The 20909-nt window shown below is 51.0% G+C and overlaps 1 protein-coding gene across 9 annotated transcripts in view; it reads left to right on the forward strand.

Moving 5' to 3' along the window:
• Positions 1–20909, forward strand: part of ZNF536 (zinc finger protein 536) — a 422991-nt gene that overhangs the window by 248990 nt on the left and 153092 nt on the right. For all 9 annotated transcript variants that reach the window (XM_032390475.1, XM_032390478.1, XM_032390476.1 and 6 more), the window contains one exon: positions 17597–17749. In XM_032390475.1, the coding sequence (XP_032246366.1) occupies positions 17597–17749 (153 nt within the window). The remainder of the gene's footprint in view (positions 1–17596; positions 17750–20909) is intronic.

The raw sequence follows: 20909 nt of genomic DNA on the forward strand, positions 1-20909 counted from the left end.
TGCAGAGTTCACCAGCCGAGACTCCCGTTGCAAGGGGGGGGCGGGATTTACTTCCCAACGTGGGGCTCTGGGAACGGAGCTGCTGGTGGTTTGAAGCCATGTGTGGGGAAGTTGGAGGCCCTCCTGGGATGTTCCCTGAGGAAGGCAGAGTGGGAAGGACCGCCACCAGCTAAGGACCCAGCACCTTCTAGCATCCTTTCTGGGGTGGGGGTAGGGGGTGGCGGGCAGGGCCCGGCTGGAGGCCATCCTGGGCGGGTGCTGCCAAGCCAGGTACCGTTCCTACCCACGCGGTGGTCCTTGACCCCTGAAAGGATTTGCTTTGCCTTTGAAGCTGAGCAGATTGCGCCAAATGGCACATGTTTTCAAAGCGATTTCCCCGAGGAGAAGAGCCGGGCCTCAGACACACCCCTTCCACTTTGCTCCATACATCACTCTGTTGAAGCAGCCTGTGCTCATCCGAGTGGGTGCTGAGGGAGACCGTCTTCAGCCCAGCCGCCCCCGGGAACAGAGTCTGTTCTCAGCTCTCCATCCCTCTGTTGGTCTTGCCCGTGTGGCAGGCCGGGGTGCAGCCCCCTATCTCACTTGTTTTTGGGGAATGACTCCACTCTGGCCGTGTCTGGCAGCCAGGGGCTCTGGGCCCCGGACGGGGGGTCTGAGACTCAGGGTGCGCGTGACAAGTGCTGTGATTGGGTAGAGCACAGAAAAAGGACCAAACAGAAGAGAGACCAGGAGACGGAAGGCCTGGGGTCTCCGCCTCCGGGGGCACAACTCCCCTCTGGCGGGGCCCCATTGAGCTTCCGCCGTTCCTGGTGGGACTCTGCTTAGGAGTGGGTTTTCCTCCTGCGTCAAGACCAGCCTCTTCTGCTTGCTTCCAGAGAGCACCACCTCTACCCCCGCCTCTGCAGCCCCTCCAAGCCGGGCCCCCGCTCTGTGTCCCTCATCACCAACCCTCACTATGAATGTCAGCCCCCTCCCCCCCCCGGGGAGCTCACGGCTCTGTCTCAGGATTCAGAGACCTCGACTCCAGTCTGCTTTGCCCTCAGTGGCTGTGTGAGCCTCGACGAGGCATGCCCACTGTGTGGCCTCAGTATTCTCATCTGTACAACGGGGATGGTAATCATAGTCTTCAGCCTTCATTTAACACTTGTTGGTTTCTATTTCATTATATGATCATCACATCATCATCATCATTATTTGCTGGGTATTTGGCCTGCCCCCAGGCATGCTCCTTCAGAGCAAAACTCAGGCTCCTCTCGTCCTCATGGGCAGCGTGTCATGCTATTGGCACAAAGTAGGATGCTAGCAGGTGCCCTGTGGTTGGAGCACAAGAGCAAGGGGCACAGCTCTGGGGCTCCGTTGATAAGGCAGGGGGCCCTCCTTGGGCTCAGCCCCACAGCCACAGATTTATGGTGGGGTGTCCTGGTGCTGCCTGGCCTCCTGCTCCTGAAAGGAAGCCCTAGAAGTAAAAGGAAGAACATTCTGAAAGGGACCCGGTTGAGGAACCAACGCAGCGCAGAGATTTGTGCCCAGAGGGGCAAGGGCAGACAGGACCGGCAGGTTCCGTCACCATGTTTGCTGTGACCTACTTCTCCCGGACAAGTGAGGACCAGAGAAAGAACTGCGCACCTCACCGCACAACACAAAGGTTGGCCCCCCGAGTCCCGGAGGCCCCCTGTGCCGTGAGGGCCGCCCTGCCTGCTCCCCATCCCCCGTCCCTGTCTCCAAAACACCGTGCTCAGCCCAGAGCGGGCACCCCGGGAATATCTGCTGCCTGGATGAATTAATGCACATCTGAGCAAATACGGGGGGCCCCAACTGAGCAAGAAATGAGGCCAGAAAGTCTACCGTGTTTTAGTCCCTTGGTCAGACCCGCTTTTCTCCTTGAAGAAGCCCTACAAAGAACGCCCTGGAGGAGATAATAGCAGTGTCTTTCACAATGGAAAGGTCAACCAACATGTGTTTATTGAGTGACTCCATGGGCCAGCCCTTCGCTCGGCTTTGTAGGTGATGACGAGACAGGCAAACCCACGGGGTGCTCTTGGTAAAGCAGGCTGGAATCTAAACACACGAGAAAAATTGGAGAGCAGGCCGGAGCAGCATGTCATTGTGTAGAAATATCCAGAAAAGATTCTGAGGATGGGGGTGTGCCGGGAGGCCAGGGACTGAGGCTGGGCAGGAGCACTGGACAAGGCAGGAAGGAGAAGGTTGGCGGTTCCCGCGTGCGGAAGAGCTGAACGCCAGGTGTGGTGAGTGCAAGGCCTCCAGGCCGGTGTGGCGGGCACAGCAGGGGCCAGGGTCCCCTTCGCTTAGGCCAGCCGCCCCGTCCCGGGACAGGGGGCTTTAAACTTCGTGGCTCCCCATTTGCTCCTTCTCTTTCTCTCATCACTGCCCTTGTCGCTGAGGCCTCTTTGAAATTTGACTAAGGTGGCGATCACATGTTTCGGCATTTCTGGATGCAATTTGGTATCATAGCAAAGAATCAAAGGATATTTGCTATCACTTTAAAGTATGTTTCTCTCCCTCTTCCTCTGAGCACCTGACCCCACAATCATCGCTGGCTTTGAAATAATAGACCCATCATAATTATGAGAATTAGTCTGGAGGCTTCTGCCTTATTTGCTCAACCGAGGTTACTGAGGCCGTCTTTAGGGGTGGAAAGGGTGTCTGGCAACGGCAGGGTGGGGGCAGCCAGGTAGTGGGGGAGAGGGAAGGGCCTGGTGGGGAGGAGGCACCCCCTGCCCAGCCCAACAGCCCTCGCTCCCGGGGCCTGCAGCGGACCCGGTTTCCCAGGAGAAGCTCACACCGGGCTGCAGGTGAAATGCCCCACGTTTGTAAATGCTGAAACCAAATTTAGCAAGTGGACACTCTGATGAACGTTTGCCGCCTCCATGAGAGTACTGTCCCCACACTTTGCAGAGGCAGAAACAGAGGTCCAGGCACAGAGAAGGACTTGGGCTAGGGCGTGAAGGTGGCGGGCACGGTGTGCCGTCTGTCCCCGGGTCCAAGTGCCCGGCTCTGGCGTCCACCAATGTCAGACTCTTCCGTCAGCATGCCACCTGCACTGCCTGCCGCTTCCCAAAGGCTTCGCTGTGCCCTTGGCCAAGGATGGCTGGCAGCCTCACCGTGGCTTTGAACCCGTGGTGCACAGCCTGATTCGGTCACTGCCCTGAGCACATGGGACTGAGGGCCGCTGTCACCTGGCAGCTGGCTCGGGAACCTCCCCTTCCGGGCTGTGGGGCAGCGGCAGGGGGGCGGCCCTAGGCTGGGCAGGCTGCAGGGCTTACGGAGGGCGGCTTCACTGTTCTTACAGGGCTTGAAGCGAATAGAGCGAGAGTTAATGCTGAACTCTTTCTTTGACTTAATTTATTGTAATATATGTGGCTAAAATGTAGATCGCACTGCTGTTTGGATCTCCGTTCTGATTCCCAAAATTGCAATCATGATAGGTGGATTATAACCGTGCTTTAACATACAGATGAGGAAATGTATTCCTGTGCAGTTTTCCCCTAAGGAGAAGTCAGAGGATAAGGGGCAGGAGTTTTGAATAACCTTGCAACACTTAGTTGTCTCTCTCGGTTATGGGATAGAAATTAGCATTACAGGACAATATGTGTCGTGAATGCAGCCCTGCTTTGAATATTCCTGTGGAAGAGCCCCCAAAGGGAACACGGAAAGTGATTTTCCATCCTAAAGGAAAAGTCACCAGAATCCCATCTAGCGAAGTGGTGTCGCCCTTGTCAAATTGTTGTTATTTGTCCGAAAAATATTACGTGCCTACTATGTGCCAGGCACCTGGCTAGAGGCTGGGGATTCCAAGGGAAACCAAACGGACCAAAGATTTGCTGGGGGAAGCGAGCATAGCAGTAACTCTCGTGCGGTGTCCACGGAGGGGTGAGCTGCAAGGGGGGCGGGGGGAGGGGGGGAGGCTCTGAGCACCTGCAAAGCCAGGGTCCCAGGCTGAGGGAGAGGAACATCCAGGGAGCATCTCTCGGATGGGAAAGCAGAGCCCTCTTCCATAGTCCGGTAGTGCGTGCAGAGCCCCCCAAGACCATATGTCTGGGCAGACTTTTTCCTCGGGCCCCGACACTCAGCAAAAAGTAGAGCGGCAGAACCGACGGCCTGATGCGCTGCCCCGGGGCTTGGCTCTCCCAGCAGCAGCAGCTGTCCGGGGCCAGCACCTTCCCAGCCTCTTGCGTGCACCCCAAGGTTCTGTTCCCCTGGATCATGCCCTCCCCACCGCCTGCCCCCAGCATCTAGGGCAGGGCTCCTGGAGTTGCCAGTCTTTCTGCAAAACCACACCCAGTGTCTGATGTCTGTGTGGACAGGTGTTGGGCCCTGGCCGGGACAGGTGTGGACAAGGAAGGCCTTGGGGCAAGAGAAATTGTGAACAGTCTTGAACAGCAAGTGGGGTGGGTGAGGGTCCGGTGAGCAAGCTCTGTTCTCCTCGGAGGGAGTCAGGATTTGGCAGTAGGAACCTTGCAGTGTCTCAAGGAGAGGCTAGAGGAGCAGCCCGGTGCCCCAGGCTAAGTGGCTGGGCTGACAAGGGGCAAGGGAGTGGGGACTGAGGCTCTGCAGACTCTCCGTGTCCCCCATCCCCTTGGAGGAGAGCTGGCTGCAGCCCATCCCTCCCTCACAGCGCAGGCCGCCCGCACAAGTGTGATGCGGGGCAGGTCCGAGGAGGCCAGCGAAGAACTTAAAAGGTCAAGATGGCTTCCTTTCTTTACACATTGCTCAGTATTTACTGAGCACCTATCCTGTGCTGGGAAGTTTTAGAGACACAGAGGTGAGAAAAATAGACTCCATCCCAGCCTTTAAAGAGTAGACATTCTAGTGGGAGCATCGAGAATTAGGCAGGCCTCACACACATGGGCCAAGCCCCAGACTCTGGTTGGTATTGTGAACATCTGTTCTGGGGTAATCCCGAGGTCAGGGAATATCTCCCAAAGGAAATGACCTTGGAGCTGAACCCTCAAGAATGAGTGGGATTAACCAGGCAAGTAGGAGGTGGTGGTGGGCCTGGGGTCTGGGGTTTGTGTTTCAGGAAGTGGGACCAGCGTGTGGTGAGCTTCCGAGGTCCATCAGGAAAAGAGGTTCTCACCTTTTTCCAGAGCCAGGAGAGCTGGCTCGGGATTCTCATGATGTGCAGGGGATGGCCTGGACAGATCCAGAGCAGGCCAGGGTGGGGCTGGCATCTCGATGGCCCCCTAAGCATTGTTGAGGGAAGTTTCCGGCTCAGGTCATATCCCCGGTCCCAGGTCACTGCCCTGTGTCCAAAGGACAGCTCAAAGATTCTCCACCTTGGGGTGTACTTTCCCAGGACCGTGCACGGGCTGGTCAGAGGGTCTGCGGACTGCAGTCTCCTTGCTGTAGTGGGGAGATAGGGCAGAGATGTTTAGAGGCAGCTACGCACTGCCCTTAATACTGGCCACCTCGTGGACGGATGGAGCACAGCGTGGGGAGGTCTGAGCCACTCAAAACACTGCGTGCTCCTCTCTCCCTGTCATCTCAGTCCTCCACCTTTCTCCTCCTGCCCCCCACTGCTCACCTCAAAGAGACATTTGGAGTAAGTCTATCATGTCTAGGCAGTGCCTTGAGGACAGGTGCCATATAAGCCATAACATAGGGACTAGAAAATGTAGGCGTGATGGGGCCTTGTTCATGGATTCCCTACCCCAGGGGCTGGTGGCATTTGGCACATGGGAAATGATCTTCCCAGTTTGGCAATGTGAATCCTCCTGGGAATTCCCAGGGGGAGGGCTGGCCATTTGAAGGGCTCCCATGGTGATCCCATTAGATGGATCATTACCTGCTGGTTTCTCCTGGTTTTCTGTGTTGTGAGTATTTGGGATCTCAGGGGAGGAGGGGACTGTTCCTTGAGAATCTACCCGATGACTTTTCCTCATATTATCTCATTTGGTTTTCACAAGAGATTGCAAAGTAGGTGTCATTATTCCCGTTTTACAAACAGTGTTTGGAGGCAGGGCAAGGCTAGGAAACATTTGCAAACACAAAGCCCGGAGGGGCAGGCCCAGACTGGAGGCCAGAGCCGGCTATCTCGAAGCCAGTGATTCTCTTACCCTGCCCGAGGTGCCTCTGCGGGATTTAAGGTGCATGAAGGCCCTGCAAACCCCCTATTTCACGAGACCCTCCGATTCCTTTGTGAGAAGTACCATTATCCAGTGATTATCTAGTTTTACTACAAGGGAACTAAAGCTCATGAAGGTTTAGCAGTTTGCTTGGGAATCACAGAATTGAGACCCGAACTCAGATGGTGGAGTCAAACAGACGTCAGTTTTGGGAGGTGCTGGGCTGCCCGGGAGCTGGGCCCTTCCAGCCCGGCAGTCTCTGAGCAGGCCTGGGGGCCTCTCGGACCCCCTGCTCTGGCCTGCTGCCCCCCAACCCCAAAAGCAAGGCTGCTTGTTGCCGCCTCTCCTTCCTGGGGGCTCCTTGCGGGACACCCTCCTCTTGCTTAGTCTGTTCCTTGTCCCCGGTCAAGATTCCTTTGGATTCGTCTGTAGGATTTGCAGAGTCTGGAAAGTTCCCTTTGAGAAATTTGCCAACACTTGATACTTTCATCTGTGATCAAAGGAAGAAGGAGCAGACTTGACCTTCCTGTTAAAGGCTGCTACCCAGGAAGCTGGTTGTGCCCGGAGCTAGGGGTTCAGTTCATGTAGTCACGTGTCATTTGTGTATGCGTGTGTCAGGTGAAGAGTGGTGTGTCACCTACTATGTGCCAAATGTGGAGGAGGGGGAACCGCAGGCTTGTTCTCTGCAGGCCACAGGCTGGAAGGAAAGCTGGTATCAGAGAAGAACAGAAGGCAGACTCTTCCCCTGGCCAGAGGAGCAATGGAGGCCCGCTCAGGATGGGACTGGTTGCTATCCGAGGTTTATAACACGGCCTGATATGTGATTGGGTAAGGTCACCCGTGCGGATGTCAAGAACTATCAGGCTCTTCCCAATTCCTTCAAGGAACGAAACAGTGAAAGCGCTGCTGAAAGCGCCCTAGCCATATTCGCAACAGTCCACTGCCCTTCCAGCAGCCTCGTGGGACAGGGACGTGGGACAGGGAGGACCATTCCCCAGGGCATGCCCTCTGGCTTTGTTTTGCCTGCGGCTACCAAAACAATGGACCGCGGGGCAGCCTCGGCTGTATCTTTGGCTCCTCTGCTCTGTGGCCTGAGCCGAGGCCAAGGGTTTTGCCCTTTGGAGATGCACCAGCTGGACAGCAGATCTCCAGAAAGATCTCTGCGCTGTGATGAGCAGCACTGGAGAGATTATCATTATTATTATTATTTTGCTAATTTTTATATGCCGTCCAAAGTAATTATTACCACAGGGTTTTGAAAGGTTTAGCATTTATTCAAAAAATTTTTAATTTTGATTCAATGATAGCGTTTTTCCGATAAAGGTTCTCAAATTAAAAGGGCTCGAGAAGTCAGCGCAGCTCGAAAATGGCAGGAACTTCAGAGCTGGCAACTGACACTTGTTTTCTGCCACTGTTTACTCTTCAATAAAAAATGCATATTTACCATAGCAACCTCCTGATCACGTGACACCCTATCTTACCCGCTACCCTCTAAAACAGAATAGCTTCTTAAAGAAACACACACATTCTAATATGCATGCCTTTCAGATGCAAAAATGTGTTCTTTATAAGGAAGCCCTCTTCCCTGGGATTTAATGCTAATAAACACGTCATCTTTATAGAAATCATTTTGGTCCTGTGTCTTAAATTTCAGGGTGTTCATTCTGGAAATCAAAATAAAATTACTCTTCGAAGCCCTTTTGCTTATCTTGAGAATTTGCTGATTATTTATTTTAATACAGTTCTAAAATATATATATATATGTATTTGTGTTTATACATGCATATATATATATATATATGTGTGTGTGTGTGTGTGTTTTTTCAAACAGCAGTCATTAGTATCGTTTGGAAGGGAGTCTGGTGTAGGTTCTAATGACCTGCCGCCTCATCTGTGATTAAAGATTGTCATCAGTGCGAAGCTCAACTGCAGCCTGAATTGCTTTTCACTGTTAACTTGGGAGAATTGCCTGGGTCTTCAGAGCTTTGGAGAAACTGCTCCACCCTGGACTTTTCGGGAAAGGAACATTGCCCCTCATTTGGGACCTTGGGCATGTGTCTGCTTCTATAGCTTCGGGCTAGTGGGAAGGGGAGGGCCCTAAAGCCACAGGCCTCTGCTGTCCCCACCATGCCATCCTGGCACAGGACGTGTCCCTTTGGCAATATTCCTATTACAAGCTACGACTAATTGGCGCATATCCTGCACCAGCCACCGTGCTACAAACATTATGTCTACTCCCGTTTTGCAGATAAGGAAACCGAACCTCAGAGACGTTTTATGTAATTCACCCAGAATCACACTTCTAAGAATTGGTGGAGCTTGATTTGACCTGAAGCCTTTGGATTGGGAACGGTTTCTGCTTCCTGTGTGGCTGGAACCTTTCTGTCCGACTTAGGGCTGGAAAGACAAGGAGGGAGGAGACGGAGAAGGGGACAGTGTGAGGCACCTTCCTGCTCAGAACGTTCCTCTGGAGATCTGCATGGCCTTGCCCTGTCCCAGTTTTTTGGAGCACCCTCTACACTCTGATTTTCACTGGGGCCTGGCAGCCACGTATGCTCGTGGATGCCAGGGCCCTGGGGCTGGGCAGCGTGGTGGCTGTGGGACCAGAGCTGTGGCCACTTCAGGAGGCTGGGGGCAGGAGGGGTACCACTGAAGCAGGCCTGGTGGAGTTTTAAAATTCTTTTCCGCTGCATGCGGACCAATCTGAAAAACAACATATTGCGACTCTGTTATGCTTGGTGGCTTTGGGGGGGCGGCGGGGGGGATGCCGAGTGAGAAGTGAGGCAGGGCTCTCCACAGCAAAGTGGCACTGTGACCTGAACCTTGGAGGAGGAGAATCGCCCAGACCCCACGCCCCGGCCAGCTAATCCGACTGCACCGTGTCCACGAGCCATTTCATAATTATCCATCATGAATGCCTCCATGCTGCCTTAATAGATTATTTAAAATGGTGCATGTGCCTCCTAAGCAACCTCAAGTCAGTGCGCACTGTACATACATACAAGCCGGGAGAGGTAATTGCTTATCATGTATCTCTTTGTTCCAGACACTTTTATAAAAGAGTATGTATTATGTATGGTGTGACCTTCAAATGTCAGGAATGTGTTGTGCAATAAACTGTCAATATTTGTGGTTATAAGGTACTAGATGACTTTTACAATAATTGGAATGGCTATATTAAAAGCTTGGATCACTCAGCTGGTTAAAGAGAAAGACGCAGGCCAGTGTTCATCAGGGACTTGCCTTCTGCCAACGATTAAATGAAAGATACTGCAAGGTGCTTAAGATGTCTTCTTTGTTTAAAAAAGAATATGGCAAAACATGTCTCCAGGGGAGACGTTATCTCCAAATCATGCCTTCTCCTTTCCGTGCGCTCGATTCCCAAGAGGAAACTCAGCCCCACAAGTTATGGCGACTGACCAAGTGCATTTTAAAAAAGATCAGTCCAGTCTACGCTCGGTGTCATTTAGGTAAGAATTCCTCAAAACCTGCCCAGCAGTCAAAGACATCTCCTCCGGTCTTCTCCCTACCCCCAACAGTTCCCCTCAATAAATAAACGAGGGGGCTGTAAATTATCTTAAGAGGATCTTAAAAGCTATAGTTCTTTTTTTTTTAAAGAAAATAAATTATGTAGAAATCTTTTGGGAATTTATGCTTTACTGAAAGTAGAGGCTTCTATAGTTTTCTTTTTTTTGAGAAAGGAGTACTTCATCTAAATGATGGAAAAAAGAAGTCATAACAAATATTTTACAGTAATTACAATAATAATTGGGGCATGGATTACTTTAAAAATATCTGTTTCCCTGTACTCTTCTACTGATAAAGGTCTCTTTATGCGTAAGGGTGGCTGATTCTTCTCATGCCAGCTAGATCTTCCTTTAAAAGCCAGAAAGTGGGCAAGTGAAATAATGGATGGTACTCAGCAACATGTCCCTATCTTCTAAAAAGCCCACTTGTGGCCTTGCTGATTCTAAGTATGTGTTCGTGGTTCCTTCCACCTGAACGGAGAGGGAGCTAGGAGATCCCCCCCCAGGCCACCTCCTCCAGGAAGCCTTCCAGCATGCCCCTGACCTCCTGCGTACACTGCTGGCGTCACACTCCAGCCCTTGAAGGTGCTGAGCCTTTGGGGGCATTTCTGGTGTTTTGCTGGTGCCCTGGGCTGGTTCCTCCCAGGCTATTCAAAGCAGCTTCCCTCTTGCAATCAGGAGCTGATCTTGGCCCCTGAATTTCAATTTGCTTGCCTCCTCCGATTCTTTTATTTATTGAAAAATGTATAATTAAAAAAAAAAAGTATGTATGGAGCTCCTGCTATGAGCTGAGTGCCTACCACGTGCGGGGATAGAAGGCCACACAGCAGTAAATGGCCTGTGTTGGCGTGGCGCTCACACTCTGGGGAGGGGACCGGTGGTAAGCCACAATGCATGGGTTGGTTCGAGTCTGCAAAGGGTGGTAGGTGGGTGCTGTGAAGGAACACACCAGAGAAAGAGCGTGCGGGGGGCTGGGAGGCGTGCCATCCTTTGGATGGCAGGGTCAGAGACGCCTCTCCGAGGAGATGCCTTTGGGACCAAAGCCCGAATGCGAGTCTCCATGTGAATTCTGGGAAGGAGAATCCCAGGTGGAGGGACAGCGGGAGCAAAACTCTTAAGTTGGGTACCAGCTGGGAGGGCTTGAGGAGAACAGAGAATGGGGGGGCTGGAGTACAGTCAGGAGTCTGATGAGGTCAGAGCGGTCGTGGGGGCCACTTAGGAAGGGGGTTGCAGGCCACGAGAAGGAGTTGGGGGTAGAACCAGTGGGCTGTCCTTCTGCTCATAACCTGGCTTTTCCCCTGGAGGTGGCAGCTCCCCAGGGTTTTCCCTCTCCAGACTCAGTCTCCTGCCTGGTTCTCCTCACCCCGGGCGGGTTCACAGATGATCCCACTCTGCGCCAGTTCACCCTCACTGTGTCTCGGGGATGGGTCCCAGCCTACGAGGCGTGGCCGGCCAGAGCGAAGAGAGGGGTGTGCAGAGCCCAAAGAGACCCATCGCACCGGATGTCTTGTCCTAGGTCGCTTCTGTGAGGCCCATATCCTGCCCGCTGCATCCACGGTCACAGTCCCCAGGTTGGGGACGAAAAGCGCCTGCCCACTGCCGGGCCCTGAGGGCCTCGGGAGAGCCGACAACGTGGTCGCCGAGGATGCTGTCAACAGCAGCGTCCCACAATACCAAAGGGAAGAGACCCCATGGGTGGCCCAGTCACCAGCGGGGGTGTTCCGCACACTCCCCTGCCAGACAATTAAGAAAGGGCTCTGGGCTTGGTAAAACCAGAAACACATTTGGCCCACAGTGCTTGATTTTGAAGCCCTTGTGTATTTTAAGGGAAATTTAATCCATGTGTTTCTAATTCATTTTCACTTAACTCATCAAAATGTTGCTTTAGAGAAGCTATTTGAGATCCTAGTATCTTATATTTTTTCTCTCTCCAAATTTTAGCCCTTTTAATGACCTATTTCCCCAATTCCAGAAACCCTATCTTGCCAAAAGCAAATGGAGCTCCGCACAGTTTTGAGCTTGGGTCGAAGGTGAGAAAAGGAAGCGAGAATGTTCCACCCCTCCCCCTCTCCACCTCTGTGCACAGAGTTCAGCTCACGCGCACGCTGGGCTTGCCAATGAGCCCAGCGCCGGCCCTGGTCCTAAGAACCCATAGGGAACTGACCTTCCACAAGTGGACATCCTTTTCTAAAATAGCTCTCTATTTAAACAAATACTTTGGCCAGTCCATATTAATGCCTAACTGTTTAACATGACTATATATGGCTTTGTAGCAGAGGACTCCGATGAACCGGAGACACCAGATTAATACTGACTCGGGACACGGGTTTCGTCCCCCTAGAGTTAAGTAGAATTGTTTACAGGAATGTTATAATTTTTCTGCATACCACTAATTTAAAATCATTTTTTAAGCGAAAGGGAAGTCTTCACTGAACTAGGCATCTCTACCACAGCAATCGCTGTTTCATTCAGGTCCGTTAATTTCAAAGTTTTCAAAATGAGGGAAAGCGTTAAGCTTTTGAGAGGAAGTACACATTCCTTCGGACCTTCTCAAGGTGTTAGCTGTTTCCTGGAAAGATTTTTAAAGCACTGGCATCTGCGGGCAAAGAAATTAAGAGGGATGCAATTTTTCGGTGTTCTGCTCACCCCTTGGACTCCCCAAATAGTTTTCTTCTTCATTAATGAAGCGAGAGCCGTGCTTTTGAGATGCTCTTTGCACAAGGCAGACACTCAGAATTAACTGCACAACTCACCTGGGAAAATGCATTTTCTGTTACACAAGAAGTTCCATAGAAATTAAAATGCCATGGCATTTTGTGTCATAAAGTAGTAAGTGCTCAGGTATCCAGACAGCCCCCCTCCCCGCGCGCGGTTGCCGGGATAACTCTCCCGTCGCTGAATGGACTTAGCCTCCACAGCAGCAGCGTTATCATTTCTTTTCCTGGAAGTCTTGCCAAGATACACTTCTGGACACGTGAAGGGCAGGGCCGCCTTGGCAGGATGGAGTGAGAAGGGGCACACAGGAACGCTTTGAGAGGAACCCTCTCTTTGCTTTCACTTCTCTGCCTCGCTCTGTCCCTTTTGGTCTCCCTGGTTCTTGCTCCCCGGCCTCGCTCCGTGAGTCGATGGGACTGCCTGAGGGACTGGGACTAAGCCCGGAGCACCTGACCAGGAGAGGTGGACTCTGCCTGGACACTTCCCGGTGGCCTCCGATGACGACGGCTCTCCAAATCTCCATGGCTTTTTCTCATTCACTCAGTCTGGCATGGGGCGGCTGCTGGCCATCTGGAGACTCAGCACCCCGTCGTCCTCTAGGTTTGTGATTCTTGCCACCCCAACCCCTGTCTTGCAAGGCCACTGTGGCAGGGGAGAGAGAGGGAGGAGGCGGCGTGGCCTCCAGCCATTGGCCGGGACTTGTCACTTGATCTCAGCTCAGTGCAAATGATGTTGGGGGAAAAAGGGGGGCACGTGGACTATTTAGGAGCACTTGTATCTCTTTCATTGGTTTTCCTTTGCGGCTCTCTAAGACCCATCTCTGGTTTCTCATTTGGCTTAGGTTGAGCCTAAGCTGGGCAGTGGGTGAAGACAGCCTGGAAGACGGCACTGCAGGGTTATAGGGAGCTGGAGGGGGAGGGTCGGGAGGTTCAGTCTTCTGGGCCAGATGGAACCAGGGCAGGCGGTGGGTGAAGGGGTTTACCTAAGGACAGCCAGGCATTAGGAACCCGGAAGGAAAAGATGCCATCTCCTGACTCCCAAGTCAGCCTTCTCGGCAAACAAGCCTATTTTAAATATGTACCAAGGAAGCTCAGTGTTTAAAGATAACCTGGGGGGAAATCTACCCTTAAAATACAACTTTATTTCATTAACTAAGTTTTTACGTTGCAGTGTATACATATATATATATATATATATATATATATATATATATATACACACACACACACACACACACACGTGCGTGCGCACACACACCCACACACACCCACACACACATTTAAGTGTATAATGAGGCCCCCATAAATTCAAATCGTATTCATGTCCAGCAGGATAGCCAACTTTGAGGATGGATTCAGACAGCGGCTGGTAGTATTTTGTATGTGTTTAGGCTTTAACTTTTGGAAAGTTGTTTGTCTTCCTAAGTATTTGATTCTTTGTCTATCCAGGCTGCCAGTTTGTGGCTCAGCTGAGGATGAGGATTCTAATGTGATCCGTGCCATGTTTAATCCCTCTGGGTCCTCCTTTCTCCCACCCTCCCTCTGTGAATGCTGGGGGGATGGTAATGCACCTTAGTGTCCCCTTGATCTGGGCCAACCTTGCTGTACACTTGGAGGATTAGAACAAGCAAATGGAAATGTGGGAGGCATGGTGTCTGACCTTGAGATGACAAAATTAGGAAGGTCTTGTCTTATGTCCCCTCGCCCCCAAATAACATATACTCGAAACATAGCTTGCAGTGACTAGGCCCATCTCCTCTTTTTCAGCAAGCCAGTCTTAGCTTGTAGGAATAGGAGAAAGCTTGCAGGGTTTTTGATACAAGTGGACAATTCACTTGTCCTAAGCCAAAGCTCTGGGAGGGTTATGCATACCGCCTGTGCCCTCTGGAGTATCATTTGCTGCATCCACGTAAGACATCCATTTCTGAAGAATAGATCTCATATTTAATGGGGTCAAGAAAAGAAACAGGAGTCCTCGGAGTTCTTTCTCTGCCATTTCCCCGTCACATAAGGCTCAGAACCCACCCAGGCTGAAGCTGGCCTCCCAGCCTGCAGCCAGATGCCCTGCTCCCGGGGACACCCCGGCCTCTAGAAGCCAGCAGGACTGACTGGCCTTTCTTTCACGGATGAGCAAGGAGAAGCAGACGACACATCTGGGGTTGACCTCTGTGTACACGTCCACCTTCCATCTACTCAGTACACTTAGAGAAAGTGTCTGCACGGGGAAAAGAGATACTGCAGGTTTTAGGAAAAGGACATTTTTTAAAAAGCTGAAACCAACCCACAAACGGTCTGAGGAAAGATGATGAATGTGACTTTTATGATGCTTCTTCCTTTCTACCGCCTGTTTCCTGGATAGGCCGGGAAGGCCGGTCCTTCTGTAAGCAGGCCTGGTGATTGCTTCAGTGTCCAGCTCTGTGGGGCACAGGCAAAGCCTGGGGACTCCATCCTGGGGAGCCTTGCAGAAGGACAGCCGTCGGTGCTTTTATACTCTGGGGAGAGAAGGCATCCTCTTGGGTTCCCGGTGTGGCTGGACCGAATTTGGCACGCCGTGCTCTCTGCTACCCATCCGGGCCCAGGCGCCCATGCACACACAGGCCCTACGAGGGTGCTTACTCAGCCACGGCTATCCTTGGCGTTCAGCCACTCGGACGCTTCCTGGGACCACCCGCAATTCCCCTTCATTGGAGCTCAGGGTTTGTTTTTTCTAGTTGGATTAGTCTAAGAGTAAATGCCATAGGCCTTCTGGCCCTCCAAAAAACAAAACAAAACAAAAAAATAAAACAACACCATTTCTGTGTAAAGTGAAAATTAGGCTCTTAAATCTGCAAAGAAAGCTGTTTATCTTACAAATTTATTCTTTTTATTGGGCCACACATGTCCAAGATAGAAAGATAAAAGGAAAACAGATACAGGCCATCACTTAGACTGACATATAGTGAGGCCCTTCTCGTCCTCAGCTTCCATAGAACCTTCCAGAGTGGTACATGGGCCTTATCTATATATTTATCTATCATGTGCCCTGGACAAGGACTCCCCAAAAGCTACAGTAGAAGTATGTCCTCCACGCTCTCTCCTTCCTATTGGACAGCTCCACCTTTCTACTGCTTACAAATGGGCTCTGTTGGAGGAAGGTTCTGGGGAAGTGCGTTGGGCTTTGCAGGAATTTAATGTCAAAAGTCCATGCCTGCCCACTACCTCTGTCCTGAAGCCAACATCCGGGGCACTTAGTTTGCTTATAATTCAAACTGACAGCTATTGGCCTTCTCACTTAAATAGGGTATCTTAACTCTGTTGCAGAGAGCACTTGACAGAATTTTAATCACGCTCTTTGTGATTTTAAGCTGAACTCAGGATCCCACAAAAGGAAAGCTGAAGAATGCTGCGGGGGACAAATGCAACACGTTTGGGGTTGGGGTGGCTGGGGGCGGGAGGATGGGTAGGAGATGGCATTCCAGCTATTTAAACCTAGGGTATGGTTGACTTGAATTTGGCATCTGGCCATTGTTCTCCTGGACAGCAGCCCCCGGTGGGCTCAACCTGTGGGCTGTGGAGTGCCCCACTATGAGTGCAGTGGGGCGTTGGTTTGCCGTGAAGTGGCAAAACAAATCGTTTTGTGCGCACCCCCCCCCCCCCCCCGATTCAATAGCCACCTTAACACATTCGTGTGGTTGACGAGAAAGCTGGTGCTAGGTGGGTTGGGTTCTAGATGCCAGTAAACCCGGTCCTGCTACCTGTGCAAGATTATGAGGATAAAAAATGCTATGCTGATAGACCCTTTGAACGGCTCTTCCGAGGCTGGTTGGAGAAGTTGGAGAGAATGGGATCAAAAGTGAGCCTTCAAAGAACTTTTCCAGGGTGATGCTATCACTGTGCATTAGCCCAAATGCAGAGAGGATGCTTGAAGCCAAGGGTTTCCATGGTTGCTTGGAGCAAACATCCAAATAAGAATTAAATGTGATTGCCTTCATCTTGTGCATGGCCTATAAGTCTGTCCCTTTTGGCTGTTAGCGGAGAACACCAGGAACGGATGTTGTAGAATAAAAGCAATTTGCATTTTCCATTGCTTGGAAGGTACAAATCTTGTTTATTCTGCTTCTCTGCAGAACTCACAGGTCTGCTTATTATATCTGAAGGTCCCCTTGTTCTCCTAGTGGATCTACCATGGGTCCTAGAGGGTGGGCTGGGAGCTGCATCGAGGACCCCGCCAGTCCCAGGAGCTTGTGTTCTGTGCCAAGGGGGTGAGCCTCTGGCTCCGCAGGGAGGCCAGAGGAGAGGGCTCCCGTGCCTCCCCTCCCGAGAGCTGCAGATTCCCAGCTCCTGACCTGGTCCCTGGATGTCGTCTCTCTGGCAGTTTGATGTCGGGCCTCGGGTGTTGCAATAACATATCCTCCAACCACTAGATATTTTCATGGTTTTATTTACTATTATGTCCCATCATTTCTGTGCAGAAGGCAGCCGTATGTAAATTTTATTCCATTTTCTAATGGTTTGGGTTACATAACAAATAACAGCAAGAAGGAAAATTTGTATTGATACTTTACAGAGGAAGTTCTCAAGTCACTGCACAAAGATTTAACTGCTCTGCTCGAAGTTTATGGGAGTTTTGCAGCTGAGTTTCTGCACATGACTTTGAATATGTCACTATATGTTTATCATGGGCTAATTGTGGAATCGCATTTCCATACTTTTTCTTCTCCCTTTCATAAGATTACAGCAGCCAGCGATGGATACCAGGCTCTACAAGGAAGAAATGATCAGTTGTGGATAATTGTCTTTCCTGTCCCAAAATAGCTGTATGTCTGCATGTCTTCGGGACTCGGCCGAGACACATTTTTTTTCCTTCCATTTGTTGCTAGATATAATGCAAATGTGATTTCGATCCTATAGCGAGCTCTCCAGCTAGTCCATATTACAAATTAATCAGATTCAACAAACACCAACATTTTTAAACTTTTGGAAAAAAAATATTTAATAGGAGCTAAGCAAAAGAAGAAATCAAACCAGCTGCTGACACAGCTGTTTCTTTTCTTGTTTAATTCAGTTCAATATAAAGGTACCATATGCTGCTTAAAATGATGATGGGGAAGATGAAATAATTTAAGAGAATAACAAGAAAATACATGAATTGTCAGCATTCTGTCAGATTTAAAGAATGAAATAGACAGGTGTAGTAGTGACATGTTTAACTTTGTGTGGTGTTAGCAGTTTTGGTGCGAACAGCTTCTGACGTGCTGAAGTGATGTGCGAATGTTCTCCTCCGCTGCAGACATCGGCGAGGAGGCTGGGAGAGCTGCCGGCGTCCAGCAGCCCGCGCTGCTTCGCGAGAGGAGCCTGGGCTCGGCCATGAAGGACTGCCCGTACTGCGGGAAGACCTTCCGGACATCCCATCACCTAAAGGTCCACCTGAGGATACACACAGGTGAGAGGCGCGGGTATGTCCGGGGGCGCAGCGTCCAGCAGGGGCCACGCTCCCGGCGCAGGTCACCCCTGTGATGCCCCCAGCACCACCGCGCCCTCCACGGGGCTGTCGGGACACCGCTGCGGGGTCCTTCTGCCCTGGTTCATTGTGCTGCAGCCGGCCTCCCTCCGGAGCGGCACTTGGCCCATAGACGCAGACCCCCTGTGGCCCGGGTCTGGGAGGAGGATGCTTGGGCGTAGGCTCCGGGACGGTTTGCTGATGTGTGTAATGCAGTGGGACCCTTGCCCTGACCAGGGTGCAGAGCACAAGAGAGCCCGGCTCAGACCCTGAGTGTGGAAGGGAATGGGGCAGCTCCCTTCCCAAAATCCCAGCTGGGATTCGGCACCCCCACCTGGGGCTGGGCTGGTGGAGGCGGCCCACTACCCGGGATGGAGGACCGGTGGCTCTCAGCTGGGTCCCCTCAAAAGAAGAGTGGAGGTGCTCTTAACCAAACAGATGAAGTGGCTGCTGGACCACCGTGGTCATTTCTCCTGTTTCCGTATCCTCCTAGGCCCTTGAAATGAGGACTTCTTGGGGGTCTGTCTGCCTTGTCCCTTGGTCATTTTTTTTTTTTTTTTTTTAGCTTTTCTGCTAGTTGTTTGCACATTGCCAATACAAAAAAAAAAAAATCTATCTGAGATATGGACACCTCCATTTTCTTTGATTTTTCTCCTGACACTTTATCTATTGGAGTATGAGCTGCTTCAGAGGATAGACAAATATGCCATCTATTTTCAAAAATAATTGTGGTCTATTTCCCAAGGAATCAATAAAGCTCAGGGTTGTGCAGGATATTTAGTGCATGCGGGCCTCGTGTGCAGCGTGTGGTTAAAGAGAAGGAGGCCCTCACCTGGAACCTCACCTGGTGCCTGCAAATCTCCCTGACACTGAGAGGGGAGCCCCAAGAACAGGTGTCAGTGGGCCTTGGGCTGCCCTCTTTATTCGTGGTCTGGGGCACAGTTAAGCATCACCATCGTCCGTCCCTCCCTGCCCCAGAGCACTTCTCTCCTAGAGTTACCCAGAGCAAAGAGGGAGCTTCTCAAACGATGCACCTGTTCTGTCCCTCCCCCCGGCCCTGTGGGATCTGACCCATCTTGCACCATTCTTCATCCTCATCATCTCTCTCCAAACCCATAGCCTTCTTCCGGCCCCCCCAGTGCAGAGCGCCAATTCCTACTGCAGGGCCTTTGTGCCCACCGTGCTCTCCACCTGGAACGCCCTTCCTCCAGTGGTCACTGGGGGCTTAGCTTCCATGTGAGCTCTTCAGAGAGACCATGTCTGATTACCCCGTCTAAAATATCCCTCGTGCCCCTTGTTCAATTTTCTTCCTAAACTTAGCACTTGCTGAAATTATCTTGTTCAGTTCAGTTGTTCATTTCCTTATGCACTGTCTCCCACCAAGTCTAATGTGAGGGTAGCAATATTGTCCATGTTTTTAATTGCTATAATTTCTAGAACCCTAGAGCCTACCAGAGCGCCTTACATGTAGTAGGGACACAATAAATTTATTTGAAAGCTTGAATGTCAGAACAAACTTGAGAATAAAATTAGTGACCTTCCTGTAGTCTCTGTACTGTGCCAGGTGGCACGGAGGGGACAAGGGTGGTGAGGAACGTGGACCTTTCCCCAGGGAACCTGCGGTCCTTTTGGAAAGGCAACCTGCCCATGTGAACCCATTGGAAGCCACAGTATGGCAGCCGGTCTGCGGGTTCAGATAGAAGACCCTCTCCCCCTCGAGCTTGGTGAGGGGCTCCTGAGTTCCAAGCCTCAGGGCCTTTGCACTTCTCTGCCAGACAGGTGCATTGGTTTGCTCCATCATTTTCAGAGTTTGGCACCGAAGTCCCCTTCTCAGTGAGTCTTCCCAGTGATCAGGCTCAGGATGAGGCAGCTCAGATACCTGGCTTTCTCAGATCATGCCGATGGCCACTTTCTTCCCCAGATTGGGTTGTGCTGGTGGTCAGGGAAGGAGGGGTCACAGATACCAGGAAGTGGGAGGCAATCCACCGGGGCACCCGTTGTTGGGCTGTCTGCAAGAGTGTGAACACCTGGCCAGGTGTGTCCTGTGGTACTGTCCTCTTATTAGCTGTAGACACAGGCCCCCGGGCCAAGCTTACCGTGTGGCTGGTGGCTCACCACAGCTGAAGTCTGTCCCGCCAGGCAGTGTGGGTTAGGAAAGAAAAGGCAGTTCTTCCCAACCAGGAGCTCTGCTGACCCCCCGGGGCCCAACTCCCATCAGCTGGTCCATCAGTAATAGGAGACACTCCGCCGAATATTTCGGGTAAATTAGGACCAAACTTGGCGGGAGTCCTGCTGAACATGGGTGGAAGCCAATGGATACCGCTTTTTGAAGTTTTAAAGCTTGAGAGAGGTTATTTTTTCCCCAAATTTCCGCTTCCTCTGTTTCACAAACTTGTGAGATTTGTGACCAGTAGTCTTTGGAGACACTGAGAGAAGCAAGACAGGGCCAGGGACAAGAGGCATTCCGGAAACTTCCCAGAATAAGGGAGAAAATGAAAGAAGCCATGGAAACATCACACCACCAGCCCCCCTCAGAAACAGCATTTGCTGTGTTTAAAAGGCAGAATGGTAACCAGATAAAGATCAATTTCCTTTTTATCAAAGAACAAAGAAGTTGGAAAATGCTTATACTCGTGCATCTGAATAGAACAGAAAGTGTTACATGTTCTAAATCACCAAAATAAATATCCATTATGACAATGTTGAAGTGTAGATTACACGAGTAATTAAAAATCAAAATCAAGTTATTTGTTAACAAACGAGGGGACCCGGGGCTCCAGTTGTGGGGGCGTCCTGCACTGCCCCACCCCTTTCTCTCTGTGTTCTTGGATTCCGAAGCAACATGGCCAGTGGTCTATGAAACCGAATCCATGTTTTCCAAAATACCATCTTCTGAAGTTTTTCTATAATGGACCCATATGAGCACATTTAAAAATCCAGTGTGTAATAAATATATTTTAATTGGTCGGGAGATGAGGTGGTACATTCGCTGTGTTTTCCTGTCCTACTCCATCTTCATGAGCCGTCTTGATCATATAACATCTACTGATAAAAACCACTTTCCTTTTTTAACTCCAGTACACATTAACTCAATTACTGCCCT

The sequence above is a fragment of the Phoca vitulina genome, unplaced genomic scaffold (assembly GCF_004348235.1).
Source record: "Phoca vitulina isolate PV1807 unplaced genomic scaffold, GSC_HSeal_1.0 scaffold58, whole genome shotgun sequence".
NCBI classification, from domain to species: Eukaryota; Metazoa; Chordata; class Mammalia; order Carnivora; family Phocidae; genus Phoca; species Phoca vitulina.